We start from the raw sequence: 26,417 nt of genomic DNA, 5'->3' as shown, positions 1-26,417 counted from the left end.
AGCAGTGCTGCTCACAGCTCACACCGTGAGTCACCAGTGGAAGGGAAGGATAGCATGGAAACCACAGAAACCATGGCAATACTCATCCGATTACCTCATCCGGAAAGCCAGCAGCCAACGAGGGTGCTCCTACTACCAGAGCCACTGAAGGATCCAGGGAATACAAAAAATTAGCTGAAGACAGAGCTTATTTTTTGGAGATAGGAGGAGTTCAGCCTTCAGATCCAGACTCTCAGTTATATATTAAGATTCTTGGTTGTACAACTAAAAGGCTCAAACTGGCACACACCATCACTCAGCTTTGTACACCACGCATAACTGGGTACTAAACCTTCATTATTTAGGTATTTTGAAATCAGACTCCGTTTTCACACCACAATAGTTTCTGAAGTCTTTTTGTCAGGCTGAGAAAGCCTAAGGCTGATGGGATATAATTAAAGACACATGAAAATATCAGAATAGGTTTTCTAGTAATACCTCCAATGTCTGTCCTCAGATAGTCGCAAAATGTTTTATAAGGAAGTAGGGCTTGGATTGTACCTCTAAATGATTGAGTAATTTCCTATAATTTCCAAGAAATTAATGGGATACACCAGAGGAGCCAGTGAGCAGTGCTGGGGATTAATTTTTTGTTAATTTTAAACTACAGCAGGTTTAGCCCCATGTGAGGGATGGACACAAGAGAGTGACATAGACTACCAAGCAGACACCATTGCAATCTTCAGTTTCCAGGTGACTAACCCCACACTTCCAGAGCAAATGGAAAATCCCTGCACTGGGATACATGGTGGCACAAGGTGGTCAATCTAACCTCACTGAGGGCACCAGTCCTGTTTCCTGACTCGCACAAGGAAAGATCATTCACTCCTTTTGAACTGTCTGGTTTCTTCACCCCTGCAGCTTTTGGACAAAGGCAAAGAAGGTTACTGCAAGCTCAGCATTTTGGAGTGTAGCAAAATAGGTGACTAAAGTGCAACAACATTTTAACAAATTGGCACACACACTTGAGTGTGTCACTTCTGAAAGGCTGGTGTCACAAGAGATTTAGAAAGATGAAGAGCTTTTTTTCTTGAGGACTTATCACTTACCTGTGAGAGGTCTGTATGCAGTCCCTTCCTTTTCATCACCACAACAGACCGAGTCCATGCTTACGACCTTCCCACCACAGCACTGCTGATTGAAACTGTCATGCAGGGATCCACCACAGCAGATTTGATTGCCCGATGTGGAGTAAGGCATTCCCTGGCAACAGGAATCACCAATTCCAACTGAAACTCTGTTTTCCCCTTCATTAGGGCAGCATACTTCTCCTGTCAATATAAGGATACAATTAAAGATTTTATCCATTTATAGCCCTTGAAATTCCTGAGAGCCTTTCATTAGATAGCAACAAATCTGAATTCACACAGCTTCATGTACAGAACTCTCCATGTGAAAGCACAGAATCACTTGGTGTTTTAGAATGCTATAAAAGTATTATATTAATTTGTAATAATGATTAAAGAAATGTGCATTCATTAATTCAGGTCAGGACTATGTAAGATATCAAAAGACAAGCATGACGGAGACAAAGCTGAGAAGAACAATGAAAATAATGTCTGTGCATATGACAATTATACAAATAAAAACTTTTTGCAATTGCAGCTACACAGTAAAGAGAGCACACTCTTGCTGTGTTTAACAGAACCATCAGGCTACTTATTCTTTGCACAAAAATTTCTTGTCTCCTTCAAAATCATTCCAAACTTGTCTTGATGAATCAATTCACAATGCTTAAAGCATTTTTCATGTTTGAGTGTCGCTCAGGACTTCATCTCACAGAGAATTTAAGGATTAAACTCACTTTAAAAATTAAATACCACCATCACAATTGGTGGGCTTGGCTGCAACTTAAGCAAAATCATCAGCTTTTGCAGGAAAAGACTGTAGGATAAGACTGTCAATGAGACTGACACTGTAATGGTGGGATGGGGTGGACTGGAATAAACTGTGGGCTATGAACAAAGCACATACTGTTATAAAGGAGCTAGTGAATCCAATTGAGCTGATCCAGTGTTCTAATATTTTTATATTATTTTTCTGTGTTGCAGTGTTTTCTGTGGCTCAAATGTCATTTGGAAGGAGGAATGGTTTTGTTTTGCTATTGAAGATGGATAGTAGAGTTGAATAAAGTATTTTGATTCCTGAATGTTAATCAAAGAAATGTGTTTTGATTTTTAAAACTCATCTTTCTCATTTAATGCAATATCTCAAGCTCTTGTCTTATGAAAGGTTGGGAATTAAAAGACAGAGAGCTCCAAACTCAATGCAGCTTTTGTCAGAAATAACCATGCGCTGAGATTGTAACAGATGAGGGAGAACAGTGTTTTCCTTTCTCCCCACATTCCTTGCCAAAGAGGTGCCTGGGTGGTAGTAACATTATTTGTTCTGCCTCCCATCTTAGTTCTGGGATGGATGTTTGCACTTCTTTGTGCACTAGTGTTTCAGAAACTGAGATTCTGCCTTCCTAATTTGTAATCTTCATGCCTCCAGACCAGTATGCTTCAGCACATCACGAGCTATTGAGCTGGCCAAACAACATCTGGGAAATATGTATGCTTAGAGAGTTTCCTGTATAAATAACTTTATCAAATAAAGTCAATAATAACAAAAAAAAAAGATGAGAACAAATTTTTAGAGCATAATAGATAAAATCCATCTAGGTACTTCATCATATTTTCCTGCATTCCTCGGAAGCTAATTTAGCTGCTACACAGAGAAAGTATTAAAACACAGACTGTAGCTTACATCTATTGGAAATAAAACTATTTTTTTTAAAGAACTATTAGACATAAGACACAAAGGATCAGTAACCTTCTCATTAACCTCTCAAAATGGGTTCCATTCCAAGCTAGGCTTGAAAATGTTCTCCCTCTGAAAACTACTATGCAGTCTTACCAGTTAATTGTTATCCTTATCAAAGAATGACCCACATTAACATTTAGCTTGAGGTTATTAGCATATTTATAAAAATAAAAAAGAAAAAAGTGACCAACAGTGTTCATGTTGCTGCCCTTTGGACTATAGAAAAATAATGCAGCAAGTATACTTAGAAAATTTGTTTAAAATCATGTTTAAACATTCACTGTTTCATGCTTGTGGACTGCTGACTGAACAAGAACTACTTTCAGACATAAGACATTTTGTTCCACTGTGCTTTTCTTTCTTGATGTAAACAACATTAAGCTAGTTAACATAGACCACTGGATGGGGACAGAGGTCAGAGTATAATCTCTCCATTTCAGTACACTGAGATTAATGAGGTCAGCAAAATACACTTCTCTGGTTCTTCCATGTGATAGCACTTTTCTGATGACATCATGGAAGGCATTCTAATATTGTGATATATTAATTACTTTTCAAAAGATCAGAACTTGGGATGTGCTGAAGGTGTTGGCAAAATGTCAAGCATTTCTGAGCCTACAGAATGTGTGCCAGCTCGTGAGTAATGGAAGCATTTTAGCTCCTGACCTGACAATTGCCTACAAAGAGTTATATGTTCTGAACACTGGCCCCATGAAAGGGATCTCTCCTCCCCCTTGTCCTCCCTTTCCTGTCAACCATGACCCACCAACAAACTGGAAAACCAAACTCTGGATAGTAACTCAGAAGCACAGTTTTGGCAAACCTCCCAAATCATTCTGAGAATAAGAAAAGGATAAATTACCACCAAAGTTAGTGCACGTGGGAGGCATACTTTGATCTGTAACATTAGTAGAAGTAAAGAGTAGACAATGTAGAAACAAGTAGAAGTTACATCATCCAGAATATCAACACCAAAGGCTAACAATTGTTCTACAACAGAAACGGCTACAGAAAATCATGTGGGGTCAAGTCAAGCAGAGAACTAAACTTCACCACTAAATTGCCTGATGGTGTTCCTATTAAGGAGAACTGCCCTCCCCATTATGCAGCACTTACTGCAATTAAGTATAGTTTGGCACAAATTAGTTCTCTGGGAAATGACCCAATCATCAGGTTTCATCAATTAAGCCTTTCTTGTACCAACAGAGTGTACCGTGTTTAGAAGGCAAAGTGAGTGCAATTTCCTTTGCACTGAGCACAAGTCTCGAAGACATCTATATATATTGATAAATCTCACATTTATTGTTTTCATTCTCCTTGGTTTCACAAACACATCAACTTTGTTGTTTTGTTTCATTCAAGCAGTGGAAAGGAGTTGTCTCTTACCTACTAAAACTCTGGTGTAATAACCACCACAGCACTGATGTTTCGGCTGCACAGCATGTATCTGCCCACCACAGCAAACCCCTGGTGAATTAAGAATAAATGGAATGTACTTGTCCTCACAGCACCGGAAGCCAGGTTTATTGTCGTGCAGAATCCCATTACAACATACCTAGAAGTAGTAAAAAAAAAAGAAAAAGAAAAAAAAAAGATCAGTAAGAAGGCAGTATCTGTTAAACAGCACATAATGTGTTGTCTGGCAAAACAATGTATATGAAAACCTGTATCCTAGTACAGACACTAATAGGACTGCGGTCAAATACAATGTAACTTGGCTAAAATTCTGTGCCCTCCAGCATTATTAGACTTCAATAAACTACTGTGTATCTGACAGAATGATGCTATTCTATGGCCTTCAACCATACTGCACCTTAATAAAATAGTCCATTAATATGAATCATCTTCATATGCCTTGCAGGCTGTTTGAGTCTCTCAGTGTGGAGTAGATTGCAATGTGGATTTAGTCTGCAATCACCTGACCCTTTTTTTTTCTTCCCAATTCTTGTTTATTTTTTTTTCATTTATGATGAAACCCTTACAACTAAAGAAAAGTATTTCCCAATATGAGCTTTTGGGTTTTCTTTCACATAAAAATAAGTGGAATTATCTTCTTATAGCACATTATGACCATAGTTCTTCAGACAATGTGATCTCAAGAGAATAATATTTATATAAGGACTATTTTTTTCAGAATAAAATTTATATGGAAATGAATTTTGAAAAGGCCTTTTAACTGTGGACTTCTTTCTAGGTGCTGTCGAGAAAATTATATGCTTGAACAATCAAATATTTATTTGTATACTTACTCCTGTGTCAGTGGAGTGGCACACTGAATACCCAACAAATCATACAGCATAGTCAGTAGAATAACTATAAAAATGGTAAACTTGGATCCTACAGCCAGGGCAACTTATATCAGCTTCTTCCAGCTAGACATGATACGGAGTTGGCAGAAGAGCAGAGATGTTAGAGCAGAGTTCCTTCTTTGTTTTCTTTTGAAATGGACCTCTTCCACTACTGACTTTTACCATGTCCTAAATCAGGTTAGCTTAGCAACAAAGAAAGAAAGTGTTCCTCTGAAGGATCTTTTGTTTACCTAGGCCCTTTAACTATTACTTGAGAAAAAATCTTTTAGAAATGGATATTAATAGGCTCAGGGCATCTCTTTTGTATTATAATTATAAAGTTAATAAAAATGACGACAAACAAAAATGTTGATTTTCTGATATCGTAAATTATCTTTGACTTCAGAACGATGATGCTTTGTTTTGTTCACTTTTGAATGGCCATTATTCCATGACTCTTGGGAGTATTAGGTTAGGTTCTGAAGTTACAACTGACAATACATAAACAATAGGTAACCCGCAATTAATATCAGGTAGGACAGAGGAGGTTCCTGTTTCCTCATTATATTTTTAGGTTTTCTAACTTTATATGCTTTGAATTGTGACACTGTTTTCTGCTTTTCCAATGCACTTTCTCCTCCAGCATCTATTTTATACTACCAATGTAGCTGAATTTCATAATTTTCAGGAATTTTGGATCTCTGTCGGCACTATTATATTATTTTGCTGTCCACTTTGTCACTGGTAATATAACCCAATCTATGAATTTCCTTAACCTACTGTTCTTTCTTCCAGATCATTAGCTAAGATGTCAAATAAAACTCAGCTTTAGAACTCTTCTCTGCTTCCTAGCTTTTGGATATTTTGCAATGACTGGCATGCACTCCAGGCTGAGTTTTCTTAGTTTACAATTGGCTCCAAAGAAATCTGAAGGTTTACCTGGTCTCTCTGTATTTCCAAGTGGTTAAAAAGCATTCTTAAAAACACAAACCCAAGTCCTATTGGGCCACTTTGCTCAGAATAGGTCACCTTTAGCAAAGGTTCTTGACATTTGTAAAAATGCGCTCTGTCTTGTCCATTTTACTGCAACCTGAGCTTGAGACAGCAGCCAGAAATTCTGTACCTGCCTACATGAAAGGAGGTCAAACACATGTTCCTTGGGCATTCTTGGTTCCAATTTGTGCCTCTTGGGATTGTCTGGTGTCTCCCTCTGTGATCTGTCTGGCCCAATACCAACTCTTCTTTTCATGGATTTCATTTGTCATCCCATTCTTCATTCTTTTTACTGATGGCCACCACTCAAATTTCACCTGAACACAGTCTTTCCACCTTTCAGATAAAGAAAGGTGCACATCTTTGGCTTTATCCAGGCTCAAATGCTAGAGCAGCCATTTTACTTTCCATGAGACGCTTCCAGTTTTAAGAAATGCTACTTGCCTTTTGAATCCTCTGTAGAAAGGGCTGCTCTGCCTATTTCACACCAACACCAGGAGGGCCATTTTAGTACTAACTCTACAGCATTCAGTTTGAAACACTGCTTGTAAGATTGCAGCATTATTATTAATATTGATGTCTCTCCTTTTCCTCCTCAATTCCTGCACAAAATCCCCAGCTGTACAGCCAGATGTGTTACAAAAGTTTCAACAGCTACTTTCTCTTGTTGAAAATACATAAGATCCTCAGTATTTCTCAACAACCTGTGGACAGTTTCCTTAGAGGGGTCCAGTCAGTTCTAGAACATATTCAGACTCTCATCTGGCATTACCAACTGATACAGTCAGTGCTATTATTATGTAGTTTCATAACATCCTCTGCAGTCAGCTGTAAATTGTTAAAGAACACTTTTTTGGCAGTCCTCTAGAGATAGTCTCTATTTGCATCAACAGGCAGGCCAAGGATTCTGCATTATCAATCCATAAAAAACCCCAAAACCATTCAAGTAATGCTAAAATTACATCACAGAAAAAGAAGAAAAGCAGATGGATTGAATGTTACAGTGGCAAAAGGTTATTATGAGCTCATCCTCTTACATCTAAATGCAACAGCCCCAACTAGGTGATGTTATCCTGTACATGGAAGAAGAAGCACTGGAGTGAACAAATACAGTGCCACCAGCATTTTAGGCAGGTTGGAGATCTCACTCTGTAAAGAGGGTTGAATGCTCAGCATACACTTGGTAACCAGAAAATCTTTACTATCTGTGGAGATGATACAAGATATTCATCCTTGGCTGTTACGGGAGCCCTTAAAAATATCAGCAACTTCACAAAGTAACTCACAAATCAATCCCCCACCCAAGCACACAGAGGGACTGTGATGCAGGAGCACAGGGACTGGGAAGGGTTGGGCACAAAGGAAAGCTTATTATGATGCCTGAGAAAGGCCCAGTCAGCCATGACACTAGCACAGAGTACTAGATATCAAATCTGGCAGGCAGGATTACACAATATTGTAACAATTTTTTAAAATACTCCAAACCTATCTAAGCAACTCTCTTTTAATTACAATTGTGTTATCCCTGATCCCTCTGCTTACTGAAGACTTTGCTGAAGGATATTATCTGGCCTTATGGACACATGCCAGTTGAGCTAAGACTGATTTACTCAAATAAACAGATGTGCTAGGCAGCCATGTTTATCCTTCTTGTCAAACGCTTGCTGCCAGGGCCACTTTGTGAAATAGCAATTCAAAAAACACTCTCAGGAATTCCTATTAGCTACAGGAGTTCATTAAAAATTTCTGCCTGTGGAGCAAACACCAGAGTAATGATTGACCCATCATGTTCTCATGTGAGAGGGAATATTTTAAATTAGCAAGGCTCATTCTTTTTTTTAACCTAAATTATCTCTGAATCTATACAGACACCCTTTTCAGCTAAGTATACTCAATCAGGCATTTCTTTTCTCAAACTGTTGTTCTCTTTTGGTAATTGATACAGACTTAGATCTAAAATCCATGAGCAGAAATTATTGTTATTCTCTTACAAATCACTATGTATTATCTTCCTAAAATGAGTTTCATTTCCTGTCTTTCAGGTGTGTTACAACAAGAAGTGTAATATTTTTAAGTGTTCTCTATGCCTGAAAGAACTTGAAAAGAATTTGCACAATATTGGTAACATTAATAGTAAATTTTGCATAAATATTGATGGGATACCCTTCACCAGTGTCAAGATGTGTTATGTTTCACTGCTGACAGCTTTTGAAGCTGGCTATCAAGCCACTGTTTTACTTCTCCTGTCCTTAAAAAAAGAGTCCTGCTGGTGTTTTTAATAAATGGCACATTAATTACAATAGTAAAGGGGTAAGCCTGTACTTCCTACTAATGTCAGTTTTGTTTGATTAGTTCATTAACTACAGATTTATACAGCTTGTTGCACTTGAAAATAAAAAGTGCTAAAGCTGTATTAACACCTTCAGTCAGGACCCTTTTAACCACTGATGCTCAGACTCACGATGCAAAGGAAGCAGAGATAATTAGCCCTTATGCCACTCCTTTAATTAAATTTTTACTCTGCCTGTCTCATTATTTTCAGAGTCCACCTCAGGATGTCAGTAAAAACAGATGCACAGTTTGGTAGCTCCATGGTTAATACAGGAATGCCTTTCCTATTGATACTGAGATTATGCTACCTGATGGGTGAAACTCAGGCAACATTCTCTTGTTAATTGAAGTACCTCTGCAAACCTCATGGTCATGAGACTTCACATATGGGTAGAGTTATGGATCACATCTTACTGAAAACATCTAGAGAAAGACTGACAATTTTGGCAACTTGGGAATACTCAAGCAGCACAGTTTGTCACTGTAAAAGGTCCACAGGACATAGGGACCCTCCTGGCAGCAGACAAAATTCAACATCCGAGTGTATTCTCAGTTCTTCTGCAAAAATACGCACACAAAAATATTTCTAAGTTCTTTCTGTGCTCAAGGAATAAATCCATGCAAGTCTGATTAAACACCAAGGTAAGGATACTAGGAATAACAATGTGTTAGCTTTAGTTAAAATAACAAAGAATCCTAACATTGAAGCAGAAAACCGGATAACAACTAGAAAGAAGAGATAGGGATCTGATGCAAAGATTATTTAGGATGGGACGAATGTTTGGTCTTCACTGGGCCTAATATCAGTGCATGTGCCCATGAATGTGCATGCACACATGTCCCTTGCAGTGGAAAGGTCACTTGCCCTTTTAGAGATTCCCAGGTGGCTCGGAGCAAGGTGGTTTATTTGCAGAGCACAGTCCCAAGCAGAGGCTCTAGCCTGGACCCCAAGTGCAGAGCACACACAGCAGTGCAGCCAGGCTGCTCACCACTGCCTTGCTCACAGAGCTGCACCACTTGGCTGGACTCAGCTCAGCCAGTGCTGGATGAAGAGTCCCACATCCCACTCTGCTGCACACTGACAATACACCCTGGTATTTCTTTTACTGGAGTGGATTAAATTTTGGAGATCTCTTATGTAGCTGAATCATAACAAATCCCTCTTTTTCTGCAGTGCCTTACAATAGCAAGCTGATGATGCCAAATGTAATCCATAAATCCATAAGGAAAGATTAATAAATAATCATAGACATATCTTGAAATAATTTTACATAAAAGGCCTGGTTTTCCATCACTTTATACTCATTATTTCAAGAAAACTGTAAGAGGGAAATTAGATCCAGATTTTGTCTTGTAAACAAGGTGCAATAAGTGACTCAAGCAAAAGTGAGAACTCCACAACCTATTTGTCTATTTATATAAAACTCCCTGCTTTTGCCGACCAGTCTATCATCAAAAAACTTGATTATTATTCTGGATCTGAAAATTACTAAAGCTGCTGAGCATTTAATTCTCAGTAGCATCTCTTCACATTTGGCAGTACAATGTATGGTGAATAGCTGAGGTTGGATTGGACTTTAAGCAACCTGGTCTAGTGGAAGGTGTGCCTGCCCATGGCAGGGGGTTGGAATGAGATGGTCTTTAAAATCCCTTCCAACCCAAACCATTCTGTGGTTCTATGAAGTGCTCCTGGCACTGGGATAAGAAGCTTTTGGAACAAGTGCACACTTGTCAGTGTTGCCTTTCGTTTCTGTCCAGCAGACTGTCAAATCCAAGGACCACAAACACTACCATAAAGCCTGAAGTAAATTCTATAAAAATATGAGGGAGGGCTGCCACTGTCTTATGTTGTCCCTATCACAGACTTGAGTTAAAAAGCACAAAAGGCACTAAGAGCTCTGTAAATCTCTCTTACAGACATTTTGGATGGCTAGTGAGATACATGTAGCAAACCAGACAAAGCACTGGGAGGGGAATTTTAATCAACTCACCCACAAAAATTACCCCCATGTCATTTATGTATGAGTGCTTCAGTTTCCTGTGGACTTTCCAGCCATTTATTATATATCCATTGCTTAACAAATAGCACCCACTCCTAACCACAGTCTTGGAGAATACAGACAGACCATTAGAACAACGTAATGCAAAATTAATTAGAAAAAATTAGAAAGCCAGGAAGCCATAAAAATAAATGAACACTTTCCAAGTTCAAAGTTACCATAAGTGTATGAAGACTGAAAAAATAAAAATGAAGAGGAAAACTTCTAAAACTAATTTAATACAAATTTAATTCATGCACATACCAAGATGTAGTAAAAGTGTACCATGCCAGAAACCCAAAATAAATAATTTTACCTTTTAGAAAAAAGGGCTGCCCATAATTCTCTTGCAAGATTTCAGAAATACTTATATTTAATATAGTAGTGCTTTCAAGGGAATTCAAAAGCTAAAGCCATGTTGGGTGGAATAATTTATATTTTTATTTAACTCCTCAAATAACTCACTCCCTTAATTACTGTCTTGTCTGACAGGGAATCTTGTGAATACATACTGTTTGCTTTAGTCACAGAACACGTGATGATGTCTTTGACAAATAGAGACACTATTTCATGACATTAAATCTTACTTTCAAACTAAGAGCTTTCTACCTCATTTGTCAATAAAAACCATTACAGACTCCTGCTATGCTATTGATCCCATTCCTAAACAGGAACTCATATGAAGATTAACCTGAAAATAGCCATAATTTAAAAATGCCTCTGACAAATCACAATAGATACCATTCAGAGTTGCTCATCATTGTCATGTAACAGTTACCCACTTGTAGCTGAATCTAGATATATTTTGTCTACTGATGAATCTGGCCATTAAACATTTAGCCAAGGAATAACTTAAGAGGGGGAAGAAAAAAAACCAGCAAACCATGTTAATAACCACCATTTGCCATGCAAGATTTGAGGAATAATTCCTCACACAGAGAGAAACTTTATAGATTTGCAAGCATTTTTCAAATTCTGCATACACCTGGAAATTTCCTGTGGCCTTTCAGTGGTTGAGTGCAATGACTTTACGCTAAAGGAGCCATTTGAACTACCACGTATTCACGGGGGTTGCCCTGTCCCAGATACAGAATCCAGCACTTTCCCTTGTTAAACTTCATAAGGTTGGTGGTTGCCCATCTCTTAATTTGTTGAGGTCTCTCTGCAGGGCCTCTCTGCCTTTGAAAGTGTCAAAAGCTCCTCCCAGTTTGGTGCCAACTGGCCCAAGTAAGATGCAAAAATACATACTGAGATCTATGTGTATCCACCATGTAATTTGTCACAATAGGACTGTGTTGGGGGACTCAAGAGGTGGCACTCCTCAAACTTCATTATCCATGGCTTGTATGGTTTACTTGGGAACACCTATACAGCCTGAATTCTTGGGATGAACATCTGCACATGAAGCAAAGCTTTCTGAAGGGAAGAAATTTCAGAAGTTTGATGTTGTGAAGTGGGGTGGTCCTTGTAGTGGTTGGGAAACTAAAGTCCCCATCCAGACCTGCAACATATTTGAAGGGATTTTGAAACACAGGTTCTGGCTTAGCTTCCTGTGCCAGGAATTCAATTTATGTGTGTTAAAATGGCTTCTACCCTTAAACCAGCATGTTATAAATGAAAACAATTTGAAGAGTCACTTCAACACCGCACCAAACCAAAATGTTAATGAACACATTCATAAATGCTTACCAATTCATTTCTCTTAGAAGGAAAAAAAAAGGTCAACAAACAAAGACTTAACAGAATCACTTGTCATCAGCTGACTCATGCACAGCTATCCTTGTAATAAGCTCAAATATCCATAGTTGATTTTAAAGAGCTTCAAGTTATCTATCAGAGTCTTGATTTTAAAGTATCAAAAGAAGCAGAACCCTCCACTTCCTTTTCTCTGATAACTAGAGGTTTGGTGTACACACCTCTTCCTAAAAATATTATTTTTCATCACATAAGTAACTTAAGAATATAGAAGTACCTCCGACTCTGGATGATAACACACTTCTCCACAGATATTTTCATCCTTTTTACATTCTAATGAGATGCACATTCTATTACTTTTGCTGCTCCTTGGAGTTTTCAATGAAGTACACTTCTGCCACACTTTCCGTAGGAGTTCATATCCCAGGATAATGCCATTTGGCTGTCCTGGTGATGCCCAGCTGATTTGAAGGGATCTGCAATAAGAAAATCAACATCTGTTCAACAGTTGGATGTATTTATGCCTCTGTAGCTACTTACATTAAATGATTAGCAGTTCCTTTTTACACTAGTTCACATGGAGTGAAACATTTTGAAGTTTCTAAAATGTTCTTCTGTATAACAAATTCCACAGATCAAAGGTCTAAAAGTTTCTAAAAAGTGTCAGTATCTGCTAATACTCCATGAAAACTAATCACACATGCAACCAAAGTCCTTAAATGTTGCTGTTTAAACAACATCTCATTCCCACTTCTGGAAACTTATGTGCAGTAAACTAGCTAGCATTTTACTATTTTCATTTCATAACTCCTTTCCCTCTGTGCCTTTGCCAGTGCAGCTTACTCACACTGTGCTCAGCCATCACTTAGAACAGGCTTGTCTTAATCTTGCCTTTCCCTTGTTTAAAAAAAGAATAAAAAGAAAAGGATGTTGCTTTGAGATGGATTCTTCAGTGTAGAATTAAAACTTATTACAGCATCAGTAAGCAGTAGTTTTCTTCCGTACTTAAATCTTTTGACTGACATTAAATTAAAAGTAAGAAATGGAAGTGTTTATCACTACTAAGACTCAAGACTCCTGACTGAGTGCAAAAGTATCACTGCAGCAGCCTGCAAAGACTGCCTGTAAAACAAAACCCTGTAGCTGATTCCAGGTTTAATATCAGATCATCATCAGTTTCAGGAACAAAATCTCTTAAGGGCTATTAAATCATGCTCAGCTGTGGCATGACTATCACTACTAAAAATGTGTTGATATTTCCTCGAAAAACTCACTTAGGACTATGATAAATTAAAGAAAAAAAAAAGGGACATTTGAAACAAAAATATAATTTTTCCACTGATATTTCAAATGAGCACTTCATTTCTTGTATAATCACTGTGGTGTCTTGCATAAGACACAAACTCCTTTCACTGTGACTCTGGGTAGAGAGAAGGAGATCCCAATGCTACATGTAGATGAATAGGAGGACTGACAATACAGCATACTTAGGTTCCAAGTGCCTCTTTTTAATCTCCATGTCCCAATTACACAGTCACTGTCAGAATGCCAGTGACATCAGAAATTAGCATTAATTTAAAGTGAAAATGCTACAGTGAAACAGCAGCTGCTGAGATAAACTTTGACATCTTAACAGAATAAAAATAAGTGAACTATTATTTCACTTGCTCGAGGTATAAACAGAGGAACACACACTGCAGTAAGGCTTTGCAGACCAGGAATTAATGCCACCTATGAAGGAATAAATTCACAAGTGGCTTGTAGAGTTGCCATTATCATTTCAAGGTCTTCATCTGAATGGTAGATTTAATTCCATATTCCATCCATTGCTATTTTGTATTCTCTACCTATTCCACCACACACACATGATCACATACACAAATGCACTCATCCACATTTAAATAGTGTTACACTTAAAAACAGAAAAGCAGGAAAATATATTGTATAAACTTCAGGAAAAAACGGTAAAAAGAAAAGGAAAAGAAGGGCAGTACTTTAACCTTTATAAATGCCATTGTAACTCTCTTCTGGTCGTTGCACAGAATAGATCACAGGAGCAAAAAAAGCATTACCAGTCTTTATTTTGAATTATTTGCTTTCTGCAAGTTTCATTCAGACCCTCATGAGCATATTTTCAGAGTATTGTGCCAATTCTTTGCGGTTTTTAAAGTCGTATTTCTCCCAAATATAATTTAAAATTAGGGCCAAGAATTAACACAATGCGTTAAACATTTTGCCTTTTCTGCAGAGCTCAGTATGGATTTCCTTCCTTTAACAAGAAATCACTTTATTATTATTTGATAGATGCACAACTGGAGTGGACATAGCCTGATATAAAGAAAAACGGCAGCTGAACAAGGAAATTGTGTGGAATGGGAATTCACTGACCAGTGCCAGCGAGGTAAAGCTCAGCATGACCTTCTAGAACAGGCTCATAGACAAGCAGACTCTTTCACAATTTTATGGGTGTTTCAGTTATGTCTACACCTTCTGATGCTTGCCACCCATGGCAAAGCATAGCAACACAGCAAGAGAGAGCAGGGCACAGCTCAGTTTAAAAAATAACAGCAGGGTTTTCATGGTACTGCAGAGGCTTTTTGACATCCCCCATCTGAAGGCTGAGCTGAAAATCTTCTTGAGCAGGTGCAGATTTAATGGGACACGATGGGCGCGTTAGTGCGCAGGCAGCTGTGTCGTGCGTGGTGCGTCTGACACAGCTGCAGGAACACGGGCACAGAGCCTGCCTGTCCTCTCCTGCTACCCAGCCACTCCCTCTGGGATACACTGGAGTTGTGCCTACCCTGGGAAGTGCCCACAGCCTGACCTGCAGAAGCAGACTCACAAATTGTAGGCATGGACAAAAACGTGCAGCACCCCAGAGATGGGGTATAACCCCTGTCTGCCCAGAGAACACTCCAAGTGTCTGCCATTTATGGGAGCTCCTATGCTGGATGAGTCCCACTGCTGTCACTGAGGGGAAAATACTGACACAGGCAAGGCAGCCTAGCCAGGTTCCCAGAAATAATCTGCTTCAGACTACAAGTCCAAGAAAGCACTTTCAGGAGATAAAGAACAATTTCAAACTGATCCATGAAAGTGTATTTGATTTTGTGAAGGAGAGCAAAGTAAATTTGGCTCAAGAATGTAAAGACAATTAAAGACAATTATTTTTGACATCTTCAGGTAGATTTTTTTTAATTAATGAAAAATAACAGTATTTTTTAATTTTGATAATGCTTCAGATATATTTTGATAAAACAGACTTTGGAAATAAACTTCTGGGGTTTCCCTGCTTCATCACCAGTTCCAAGTGCCCATAAGGCAGAAAATTACTCCTGATTTTTTTTTTTTGTCAGTACAGCAGAAAATGACTCCTGATTTTTATTTTCTTTTTGTCAATACAGTAGTAAAGGTTTAACAATGACGTTTTAAGATATATCAAGGCTTCACTTCAGAATCTTGATAATGAATGTTCCATTAGTCTCATCACATGCAGGAGTTAAATTAAAAAAAAAAATCAAAGATTTAATGACTTCTTTTTAGGAGTTGGAAGTAAAAAAAAAAAAAATCACAAGATTCACCTGACAGTCCTAAGATAGGGGACACTGCTATTATTAATGACTAGTGGTAAAATATTTCCCTCATCAGGAGATCACACATACTGAGCAACTGCTGCAGCACTATTGCACAGGAGTTAAGTACCTGCTGCATGGTGGATGCAGGGCTGACATAATTAGAGAAGGCAGTATGACACAGTCCAGACACTCTGATAAATGGCATCACGCCTCTGCTGTTGCTACAAACTTCCTGGAGAAACCTTTCAGTGCTTTGTGTTCCCCATGACTAGAGTAGGGAGAGCAATCAGGTGTCTTCTGGCTCTATGACCATTCTTCCAGTATGGAAAATCAGACTCCCTGGTCTTTAGTATCCAATATTTCCTTGCTGAAATCTGCACTACATTTTCTCACCTTCCATTTGTCCAGCAATGACAAAGACTTTTTAACATGGCACAGCAGTTTGACACTTTCATATTTGATTTCCATTAGAACTCATGAGCAAATACCAAAATCCCAAGAATTTGTCACTATGTTTTATCCATTTTTCCATTTATCCATTTTTGTTTTGTCCATTTTTTAAAAATCTTTTTCACTATCGTGTTCATTTAAATAATTCCTCCTCCTTATTCACCCACAAAGAGCAACAGATATAGCAACCTTCTAAAGTCCCATGACACTGAAAACTAAGCCAAAGAATTCACCCAACTTTTCTCCCATGGCCTTATCCTCTTTGAGCATTCCATCACACCCTGACCAGGGTTTCTGGTTTCCCCCAAGATACTTAAAGGGCCCTCTCTTCAAAACTCCGTGAGGGATTTTCCCTAGATTGCCTAGATTAGGCCATGATGTTTTCTGAGCCATCAACCTTTGAATTAGGCACGCAGCAGAACTGCTGTATTACATGGAAAAAGAGAAAGAAGAAGAGTGTTTTAAAGAGGAATGAACTACTTTCCAACACACCACGAGAATTAAATCCACTACCCAAACTTTCAGTCAGTATCCACATGCATTCAGTACTCAGAAAACTTTCTAAACTGTGCAACTAAATACAATACTTGTCTATAGAGTCAAACCCTGCGGTCCTAATTAAAAACAAAACAAGCCAAAAGCGTATTTGATTTCAGTGGCATTTGTTTCTACCTAAACATGGTCAATGCAACCTCTCCCCCCCCCAAAAACCCTAAATGCAGGCAAGAAACACAGCAAAGCAGAACCTGATTTAGGACTCCAGGACTGGGTGCCACACTGTTTTCTATTTGAAGTTTGGTATTATAAAATAATTATATCAGGACTGTGACCTTTTGTGCCAAGTTTCAGCCTGAAGCTGAGTTATTAAGTGTAAGGGGTAGAAAAGTAAGGTATTTATAATGGCTCTGGTGGTATAACCTTCATTAGAACACTGTGGATGGAGCTGCTATCAAAAAGACTTCTAAGTTGCTGGTGAAATTATAATTTCTGTCATGTAACACCTTGAGGCAAATTTTAAAACAATTATTTGTGAATGCCACAAAGACATTATCCTACAGCATTCTCATCAATAATACAGCCCTCCAAACTGAAGAGGGGAAAGCATCATGATTCCAATTAAAGACAATAAACTGCACAGGCTTTATTATATCTCAGGCATCCCATGAGCCTATACTCTAGAAATGACTTTTTTTGCTCTCTGATGACAGATATGTACTAAAATGTCCTCTTGTCCACACAAACTGGGTTTTTTTTTACCCAATCTTTTTCTCTTATGGAGGATAAACAAGCAAAATTCATATTCAGCCCAGCACCTGCCAAGGCTGTCAGCTGTAGTGTTTGTCATATTTCAATCAAAGCTGAAGCCAGCCAGTCATTTTTATACTGCACAATCCCTACATACTCGAGGACCAGAATTAATGAATTAGCTATTGATTAAATTCCACTCTAGCAAATCCACCGTGGCAAATAAATGAACTACCCGGGGCACATGTAGGCCACGGCCAGACATGTCCGGGCAATCGATCAGTAGTTAGTATTCTTTTGGGATATAAGAACAGCTGATGATAATATGACATGTAGGAAAAGGCAGTGTAGAAACAGAGTCTGTTTCTGGCTGAGTAGATTATAAAGTAGGAAGGCATTTTTGATCCTTTTGCATTCATGTGTTATGACATATTTAGTCTATATATAATAGCAGAAACATGCGTAAGTGTTTGCAGTACAGACAATACAGACAAAGGCATACATAAGTTAAAGCCAAGGGCAAAAGATGAGATCCTGAACTGGGTTCTTATCATCAAACAAGCTTTGACTGTATCTATATGTGTGACAGAAAAATAGCAAGCTTAATTTCACCCTTACACAGAGACAAATGCTCAATTCAAGCAAAACATACAAATAGCAAACAAGAAGCTGAAGTCCTTAAGAGACTGGAGTAGCAACTCCATTCTGTTGGCCATTTCTGAAGGCTCAGATGTTAGATACGAGTTATTTTCAAAAGATTTGTTTTTCTTTTGATGAAAGAAACGCTGCTAATGAGCATACTCCACCAGAAGAGGAAACTCACAGGAAGAATAACACAAACACAGGAGGTTAACTGCTTTACTGTTGCGGTAATTTTGAAAAATGTGCTTGCAAGTTGAGTTTTATTTTGTCTTTGGAAGATATTAACTCCCAAAGAATCACTGTATAAGCTACAATTTGGCTGCTTCTAAGGACTGCAAATTTGATGCTCCCCTTACAATTGAGAAGTTTGCCCATGCCTGCGGATGTAGTGGACAGGCAGTTTGCAAACAGTGGTTCAAGGAGACATAGATATGCATGCCTTTTCAGATACCTTACTAATTCTTACTGCTGTGATAGGTGACTTTTTTTTACCCAGAATTATTCTAAGTTTCCATTATCAGCATCACATTGCTCCCTGAACATTAATCTTCCTCTTCCTAACTGACAGCAGAATGTGATAATTTTCATTCCACTACACTTCTTCTCCTAACTATTCCACTAATGCCTTATTTATTATCACAGCAGAGTGATACCCAAATGGGTATGTACAATCAACCAAGGGTGAGACTTCTTTGATTGATCTTTCAGTGAAAAAGCTCCAAGACCAAAGATAACAACCACGAAAAAGGTTTTCAAAGTGCATACTGAATTCTTTCATGCACCTTACTCAATTTTGAGACAACAACTTTACATTCTGGTCCCCGTTCTCACTAGAAATGTCCCTGATACATGAAAGCCACCCATAGCACAGTACCTTGAGCCAATTATGTGAATAATGGGTGCTGACAGCTGCTTTGGCTCATCTTCCACAGTGGTGATCTGGGTCCCATTGCTCCTCACACAGGCATACACCGTGCAGGCTTCAATCTGATGGAGAGGAACAGGATGTTCACATATTCAGCTGCAGAAATTTTTCAGCTCCACTATTTGTTTAGACTTCCTCTTAACCCAAGATATAATTCTTTTCTATTTAAGAGATTCCATACAGCCAGGAAAATACTGCAGCTTTGAGATAAGTATATCTGCCGAAGATATACTGCACTGTATCACATTTTCCCACACCATTTTCAAAAGAAGGGTACATGCAGCCCTCTGGCACTAATTGCTGTTTTCTATTAAATTATCACCAAAAGAGTTGCAGTGAGCTTGTTTGACTGCATGTATATGTAGCCCCAGTATGCAATACTGAAAAAAATGTGCTTTCATTTGAGGCCTTGAGTAATCTTTCTATACCTACTATATATTCTGACATAAAAATAAAAATATTTTTCCTTAGTGTGTTCTATTCCTTCATGTCTATTTTGTAAATTAAAAGTAAGAAATGCAAATAGAAATTATGCAATTTTTTATGAAAACATGTCACAGAAATAAATTGATATTCCTTCAATTCTTGGGATTAAACTAAGAAAAGTGAAATAGGTAGTGAAGGATCATAACATTGTTTCTGTATTGTCGACAGGGAACTTACTTCAAATAAAAAAAGCATGAAAATGAAAAATAATGCAGTAAGATTACCAGTGAGATGCACATGCATCCAAGACAATATTGTTTGCAGGAAAAGAAGAAAAAGAATCAAAAGGAAAAAAAAGTAAAGGCATCTTCTTTTGGTTTTACCTATCACATTGATGCAGATATAAATACTAGCACAGCAGAAAAGAAGAATAATTAACATCTCAAGCAACAGAAGGTGGCCATGGTAAATTAATATAGAGGGTCTATAAGTGAGGCAGTATACTGAATTTGCATTGTTATTGAGAAAAGACAAATGTGTTTCCAAGTGGCATTCAGAAAGTCATATGTGTATTCATGGATGGAGGTTTGCTGCTTCAGAGGGGCTGGAACATGGAAATCTGTTACAGTGTGCCTGTTACTGTTTATTTATGGCATGGAGTAACTAGCTGCAAATTTTCAGAATTAAGTACACATGGTACTACTAAGTTTATCTCATATATAATAATGTAAACCAAACCTTCATGAAATAGACAGGAATAGTTACAATTAAGCGTCAAAATCCATTTCTTGTAGAGATTAATACAAAGTCAGGACAGAAAGATTTATTTTTTTATTATTTTTATTATTATGTTTCTGCCCACAGTATTTTGCCTTTCCCTAGGTATGTGACTAGTAAGGCAAAGAGAGAGAAAGGGAAAAGCAAAGAAAAAATGTTGCACATATTAAGACAATAGAAAGTACTGTGACGATTTCAGAGATCAGCTCTGCTGCCTCCTCAAAAGGATAAGGAAAAAAAAATTGATAATGGGGTGTCAAATGCAACATCATTATTTCACTGTACAGATATATCATGCATGCCTGATGTTTCTTAAACAATTGCAATTTTCTTTTAATGAGTAGGAGTAGAATCTTTGCCTCTCTGTAATATAAGTTGGGGCTTTGCTAATGCTGAAGCACAGAGCGTTTAAGGGAAAGTAAATGGAGTTTTGACACTTTGAAAAAGGAGATAATGGAAATTTGTGATGAAAAGTGTACACAAACCAAAATATGCTAAAAATAAATATATTCCTTGTATGGATATGCACACAAGCATCAGTGCAAACACATGTCCACGTGTATAAAGAAATTTACGAAACATTATTTTTCTTGGAAATCCAAGTAGAATTAAATCAGTAAAATTAAAGTATGTCACACAACCTAGAAAATATATTCTAACCTGAACATCATACACGGTGAAGGGAGACAAATCTGCCAAAAGAAAGGATCCTGGCTCGCTCATTCCAGTCTTGTACTGCTGGTTATTTACATAGACAGAGTAGCCTGTGACAACACCGTTCGGGTTTGAAGGCGATGTCCAGATGACACGTACAGCTGTACTGTTGATGATGACAACCTCTGGAGGGAACATGCCCTCAGGCTCTAGAAATAAAGGAAGAAACTGAATAAACTCCAGCTGTCTCTGCAAAAGCACTTGTTTAACCAAATGCAGATTAGTATTTAGGTTTAGCAAAGGGTTCACTGCTTATCTGCTTTCCTCTGATGAAGTTATCACAGTCTGTAGTCTTCTGTAAATTGGCTTATTATACTCTCAGTTAGAAATCATGAAAGCTGATGGTAAAATGCTTTATACCAGCAGCACAGTGTCAATCATCAGTAGTATGTGGCCAGTGAGATATGGTGATAAATTACTCACACATCTGCACTGCCAACATGCAAATATTATTTTTATGTCTCCCCAATCCTAATTCTTAAAAAAAGAAGGGAAAAAAAAGAATAGAAGATTTTGCTTTTAAAGCAAAACCTGAGACCAAAATACCTTATGTCTGATGGAACGTGACAATATCAGCCTTATAGATGAAGCAATATGCAATATTGCCATTATGTAAATGGTTTCAAATGTTGATTACTCTAGGTAATGATGAAGTCTAACACTTATTGAAAAAAAAAAAGAAGAAAAAAACCAACACCTTCCTTAGCGTTAAATTACATAATTATCTAAGCATGTCAGAAATAACTATGCAAAGGCCTATTTTTATCATAAGAAACAATCTTTACCAGTTGAAAAATTGCCCTTACCATCAATTCTATTTTATAAACAAAAGGTGCTGACCTTTGGCATGAGAAAGGAAATGGAATCCTCCCTTAAAGTGCTTTGCTAATGACCTGGAACACTTGCTTCTGAGGTAATGATATTATAATGTTTATAATGAGACTTTATAAAGCAAAAAGATTAGAAAGACCATTCTAAACACATTTCAGATGCACAATTTTTTTTTATTATTATTTTATCCTCAACCTCCACCCCCAGCTCTGCACTTGCCCACTGACATAGAAATGACTTATAAAGAATTTTCTTAGAGGCTGAACTTGCACTCAGAGTTTCTAGTGACTCAGGAAAGGCCTTATGTACATCTGTCATGTCAAAAGCATGTCACTTCACAGAGCAAATCTTTTAAAAAACCCTTTAATTGTTTCTAAATTCCACCATTTATTGATATGAACTCAGTTCCAAACTTAGTGCACACAGACAGGAACATGCAGGAGAAGATAAGAACAAACTGGGTTAATATCTGCTATTAGAGCTTTTGCTTCTGTCTCAGTGGGGCTGTTTATTGATCCACCACATGATGACAACCAGCACTTAAGCATTTTAACGTTTTAGACCTTTTTCCTTTTATACCGGAAATTTTATAATGGAAGGATGACTGATCTCAACCCTAACAAAAATCAATCAATTTCATTCTCAGATTTTAAGCTAACCAACCTCCATCTGAGGTAGTCACATGCACAACTTCACTGTTGATGCTGTGGACTCCGTTAAAAACTTGAGAAAATATCTGATACTCTGTGTTGGGCTGCAAATCATCTATGACTACAGAGTTTACATCAGCCTGGACCCTCAGAGATCTTCTCTCATCAGTAGAATTCAAGAAGAGGGTGTAGTAAACAACATCTCCTTGTAAATCCTGCAGTGCTAGGAAAAGAAAGGAAAAACATTGGGACATCAACTGGAAAATTTTCATTCAGCAAGTTTCTTATCACCAACATTCATTGTGAAGAGTAAACCAATTTTTATGCAGAACCTCTTATTTATAAAAAATGAAATATTCCATCAAGTGCCTCCAATCTCACCCATTGAAAGAGTGACACAGACTGCTCTCCCTAATATATCAAAATCATTAATGGTTCATCATCCTACCCAACACTGGAGAAAGCTTTCTTTCTCTAGACATCCCCATGAAGACAATGGAATAAAAAAATTAATAGGCAAAACCCACTGCAAGGAGTGGGGTGCAGGTCTTTTTGCTCCTTCCCTTCAAACTACACTTCCCAGAGCCCACTCCAGTCCTGTGTTATTCCTCTAGCCATGAATAAAGGACCTGTGCCTATGCCATAAATTTCACTGACATTCAGCTTTACCCAGATGGCATTTTGGCCATTCACAGTACAGTGAGAAGCTATGTGTTATTGTTTCAGAACAAGCATGAGCACATAATCTATATTTAAAGCTGTAATACACCCTGAAGCATTAAAAATACAGGGCAAAAACCCCAGATCCTCACATTTCTTTGTAAAACATATTCTACCCAGCACTAACTTCCCCAGAGAAAGACAAAAAACAGCACAGTTTTCAGGCTACACAGGGAATGATATTCACTGGTCTGAGCTGATGGATAAGAACAGATTCCAGGCAAGTCTTCTCCATTTTAGTGACTCAGATGTCATCTGTTATCTTATCTGTCCTTTGTCAAACAGTTTAAGTTCAGGTCTGACTAAATGCAACTTCTTTTCCACTAGGCATCGAGATGAAAAGTATAATTACAATAAAAACTGTAAGCACTAACACAAAAATCTTGAAATGACACACCATGCTACTGAACAGGACTCAGCTCACTGAGGCAGAGCACTGATAAAAGCCAAAAGCTTTTTTTCAGACTTAATAATATGTGGGTTTGTCATTGAAACTCTTAATCAAGAATAATACACTATTTTAAGTGGTACTGATACAAGGCCTAAATCCGTAGAAGTCAGAAACTTTCAGTAGGGAAAGACAGCAAGGCAACTTATGTTGATGGCTCCCAAGTTCCCAAAGAAAACAAAAAACTAATTTAAAAACTAATATTATAAAAAAAGAATGAAACACTGACAAACAGAATAGTTAATGTGCTTATTTGCAACATAAGAAGTAATAAAATATGATAAGGTTTTTAAATAATGAATGGCCTCATCTTGGTGTTTAACTTCTACATTCACAAACATATATGGAGGAAATTTTTAAGATATGAATGAAAATAAAACCAGATTGCGTTACCTACATCTAGAAGGTCAGGGGTTTAGATTACCAAGGTAATGAAACTTCAGTGAGCTGCTTCAGATCTATTACATTTGTCAGTTTTTATAAGCATGCTCACTTCAGGCATGCAATTATAAAATAAAGAGACTACATTTGTTGCAATTCAGCACCCAGTCCTTACAATACCATTTGCATTTAAGTCATGAAGAAATTCCCCTCTGCTGTATTAACAAACCAGCTAGAGAAACTGGCTAAACTCATTTTAAGGAGCAGAGCATAAAGAAAGAGAATCTTCTCATTGTGAAGGAATGTAGATGTAAATTTTTATACAAAGGGATGAAAATAGGCCACAAAGACAACAGGATTTTGTGTAGTACTGCTTTAGACATGTCTCACGAGTTTGCATTAACTATATCTTCATTTTCACTATTCTCACTCTGCAGAAAGAGCATATAATAAATACAAACATGACTGAGAAAAAGCACAATGTGCACTTTTTTTTTCCTATTTCTTTCCTCTCCTTTCAAGGACATTTAGGTATATTATAAATCAAGGCAAGGACTGTGTTTCCTCTGAGAGCAAGGCAGGCCATGGTAAGTGATGGCAGGTTAACATCTAGTTACTGGAATAAATACTAAGCACACTTACTTGGTTTTGACCATTCCACTTCCACGGCAGTGTGATTAACAGCACGTGCAACGAGGACACTTCCCTTCTCTGGTAATCCTGCTAATGTAGTAGCTATCACTTCTTCACTTGATGTATATCCTACCTCATTGTGCACTATGAGCTTGTACTCATATGTTGTGTACCTAAGACATTTTAAAAATAATTAAATGGAATGAAAAATGCAGACATAGAAAATATTTGCTGTAAACCTTCTGCCTGTGCCAAAGTTTTGCTGTTTCTTCTCCCCCTGCACAAAAATTCATCTTTATGGGATGCACCAATGAAGACTTCATAAGAAGCATCTATTTTGTGGAAATTATTCAGCATGATTAACATGGTAACAAAAATAAAACACAGTATTTCACTTCTTCATAGTTTTAGCTTCTGAGGTGTTGAGAGATTATAGCTCAATTCAATATGTAATTACAGCGGTGGCAACCTGCCAAAATTTGGATCAGTATTTAATCAAATGAGGCTTTTTTCCTCTTTTGGGAAACCCACTGATTTTAACTTGCATAGTCTCATTTGTAAAAGGGATTCACCACAGAGTCAGGACTCTTCCACTACAAAAACACCCCAAAAAAGGCACCTAGGAGTTTAAACTCATTTAATAAAGTAATTTTCCTCAGAACTGTGCATATTCCAATTACACAGATTTATTAAAAATTACATGTGTATTTAGTAAACCAAGTGACCGTCACGTCATCATTTCTTCCCTATAGCAAAAGTCATACTAATGTACTTTAAGTGGGATTTCATAATCTCAAATTTAATTTCCTCATAAAAAGCCTCCCACAAAACTGCACAAAGACAGAAACTCAGGATCATCTTGTTCGAACTTTCACTGAAGCTGAATTGGGATAATTGTCTACAGATACCAGATACAATAAAGAAGCATGCAATAAATGCCTAATATTTAGAGATTTTAGTGCAAAAATTACTCACTCACACTGTATATTTACTTTACTTTTTGTATTTATTTTAGACACTTTACTATAACACACTGATTTTTAAAAGAGCTAAGCTTTAGCAGTCCCACTGAGAAGAAAGCAACTTAACGGGAACTCACTAGCTCCAAATCTAACTCTAAGCATTGACAAACAGGGAAAATATACAAAACACATTTCCTTTCTCTCTCTGCTTCTTCTGTCACTTGCAGACATTTAATTTTTTCTTGGACATTGTAGCACACATACAATAAAAGAAAAAAGAAAGTACTCTATTCTTGGAATTTACTGATGAAAATTTGTGATTCATTTTTTTGATCCATATTTCCAACAACGAATATCAAATGAGTATGTTGTAGCCTGTTAGAAATGAAGAAACCATCTGACAAGATCAGTAATTCTGAAACATGCTTAAAGTATCACAAATTAAAATAAATGCTGATATATGAATTTTCTTTTGGGAAAAATAATGCTTGAATGCTTGAGCATCTTCTCTGCAGCCACAAACTCCTGAGCTGTTAACTGCAAAAACATAGCTGCAGGTTGCAGAACCTTCCCCAGGAGAAGTGTTCAGGTGTGTCCAAGGGTTAGGCACACTTTTTTGGCCATAGCTGATTCAACCCAAAATGTCATGGTGCTTAACAATTGGTCACTGACGCTCTGCCTGAATGTATTGCCACCTCTGAATTTCTGCCATAACTGCTACACAAACAAAAATATGCTGCTGCACTAAAATATGCAAACCTAAAACCAAGGACAACTCTTTGCAGACTTCTGAGCATGGCTGAGAGAAAGAAATGGACACTTGGGCAGGAGTGGTACAAGAACAGCTC

The 26,417-nt window shown here is 37.6% G+C and overlaps 1 protein-coding gene across 1 annotated transcript in view; it reads right to left on the bottom strand.

The window, feature by feature from the left end:
• The window catches only part of USH2A (usherin), a 373,050-nt gene that overhangs the window by 88,603 nt on the left and 258,030 nt on the right, over window positions 1–26,417 (bottom strand). Inside the window, exons 44-50 of the mRNA XM_030944868.1 lie at window positions 24,617–24,780; window positions 22,439–22,648; window positions 20,891–21,093; window positions 18,977–19,089; window positions 12,468–12,666; window positions 4,231–4,399; window positions 1,089–1,310 (exon numbers count right to left, since the gene is read on the bottom strand). Coding sequence (XP_030800728.1) covers window positions 1,089–1,310; window positions 4,231–4,399; window positions 12,468–12,666; window positions 18,977–19,089; window positions 20,891–21,093; window positions 22,439–22,648; window positions 24,617–24,780 — 1,280 coding nt within the window. The remainder of the gene's footprint in view (window positions 1–1,088; window positions 1,311–4,230; window positions 4,400–12,467; window positions 12,667–18,976; window positions 19,090–20,890; window positions 21,094–22,438; window positions 22,649–24,616; window positions 24,781–26,417) is intronic.

Source organism: Camarhynchus parvulus, chromosome 3 (assembly GCF_901933205.1).
Source record: "Camarhynchus parvulus chromosome 3, STF_HiC, whole genome shotgun sequence".
Classification (NCBI taxonomy): domain Eukaryota; kingdom Metazoa; phylum Chordata; class Aves; order Passeriformes; family Thraupidae; genus Camarhynchus; species Camarhynchus parvulus.
Note: the sequence above shows the minus strand (reverse complement) of the source record. Positions and strands in the feature narration are given on the sequence as shown.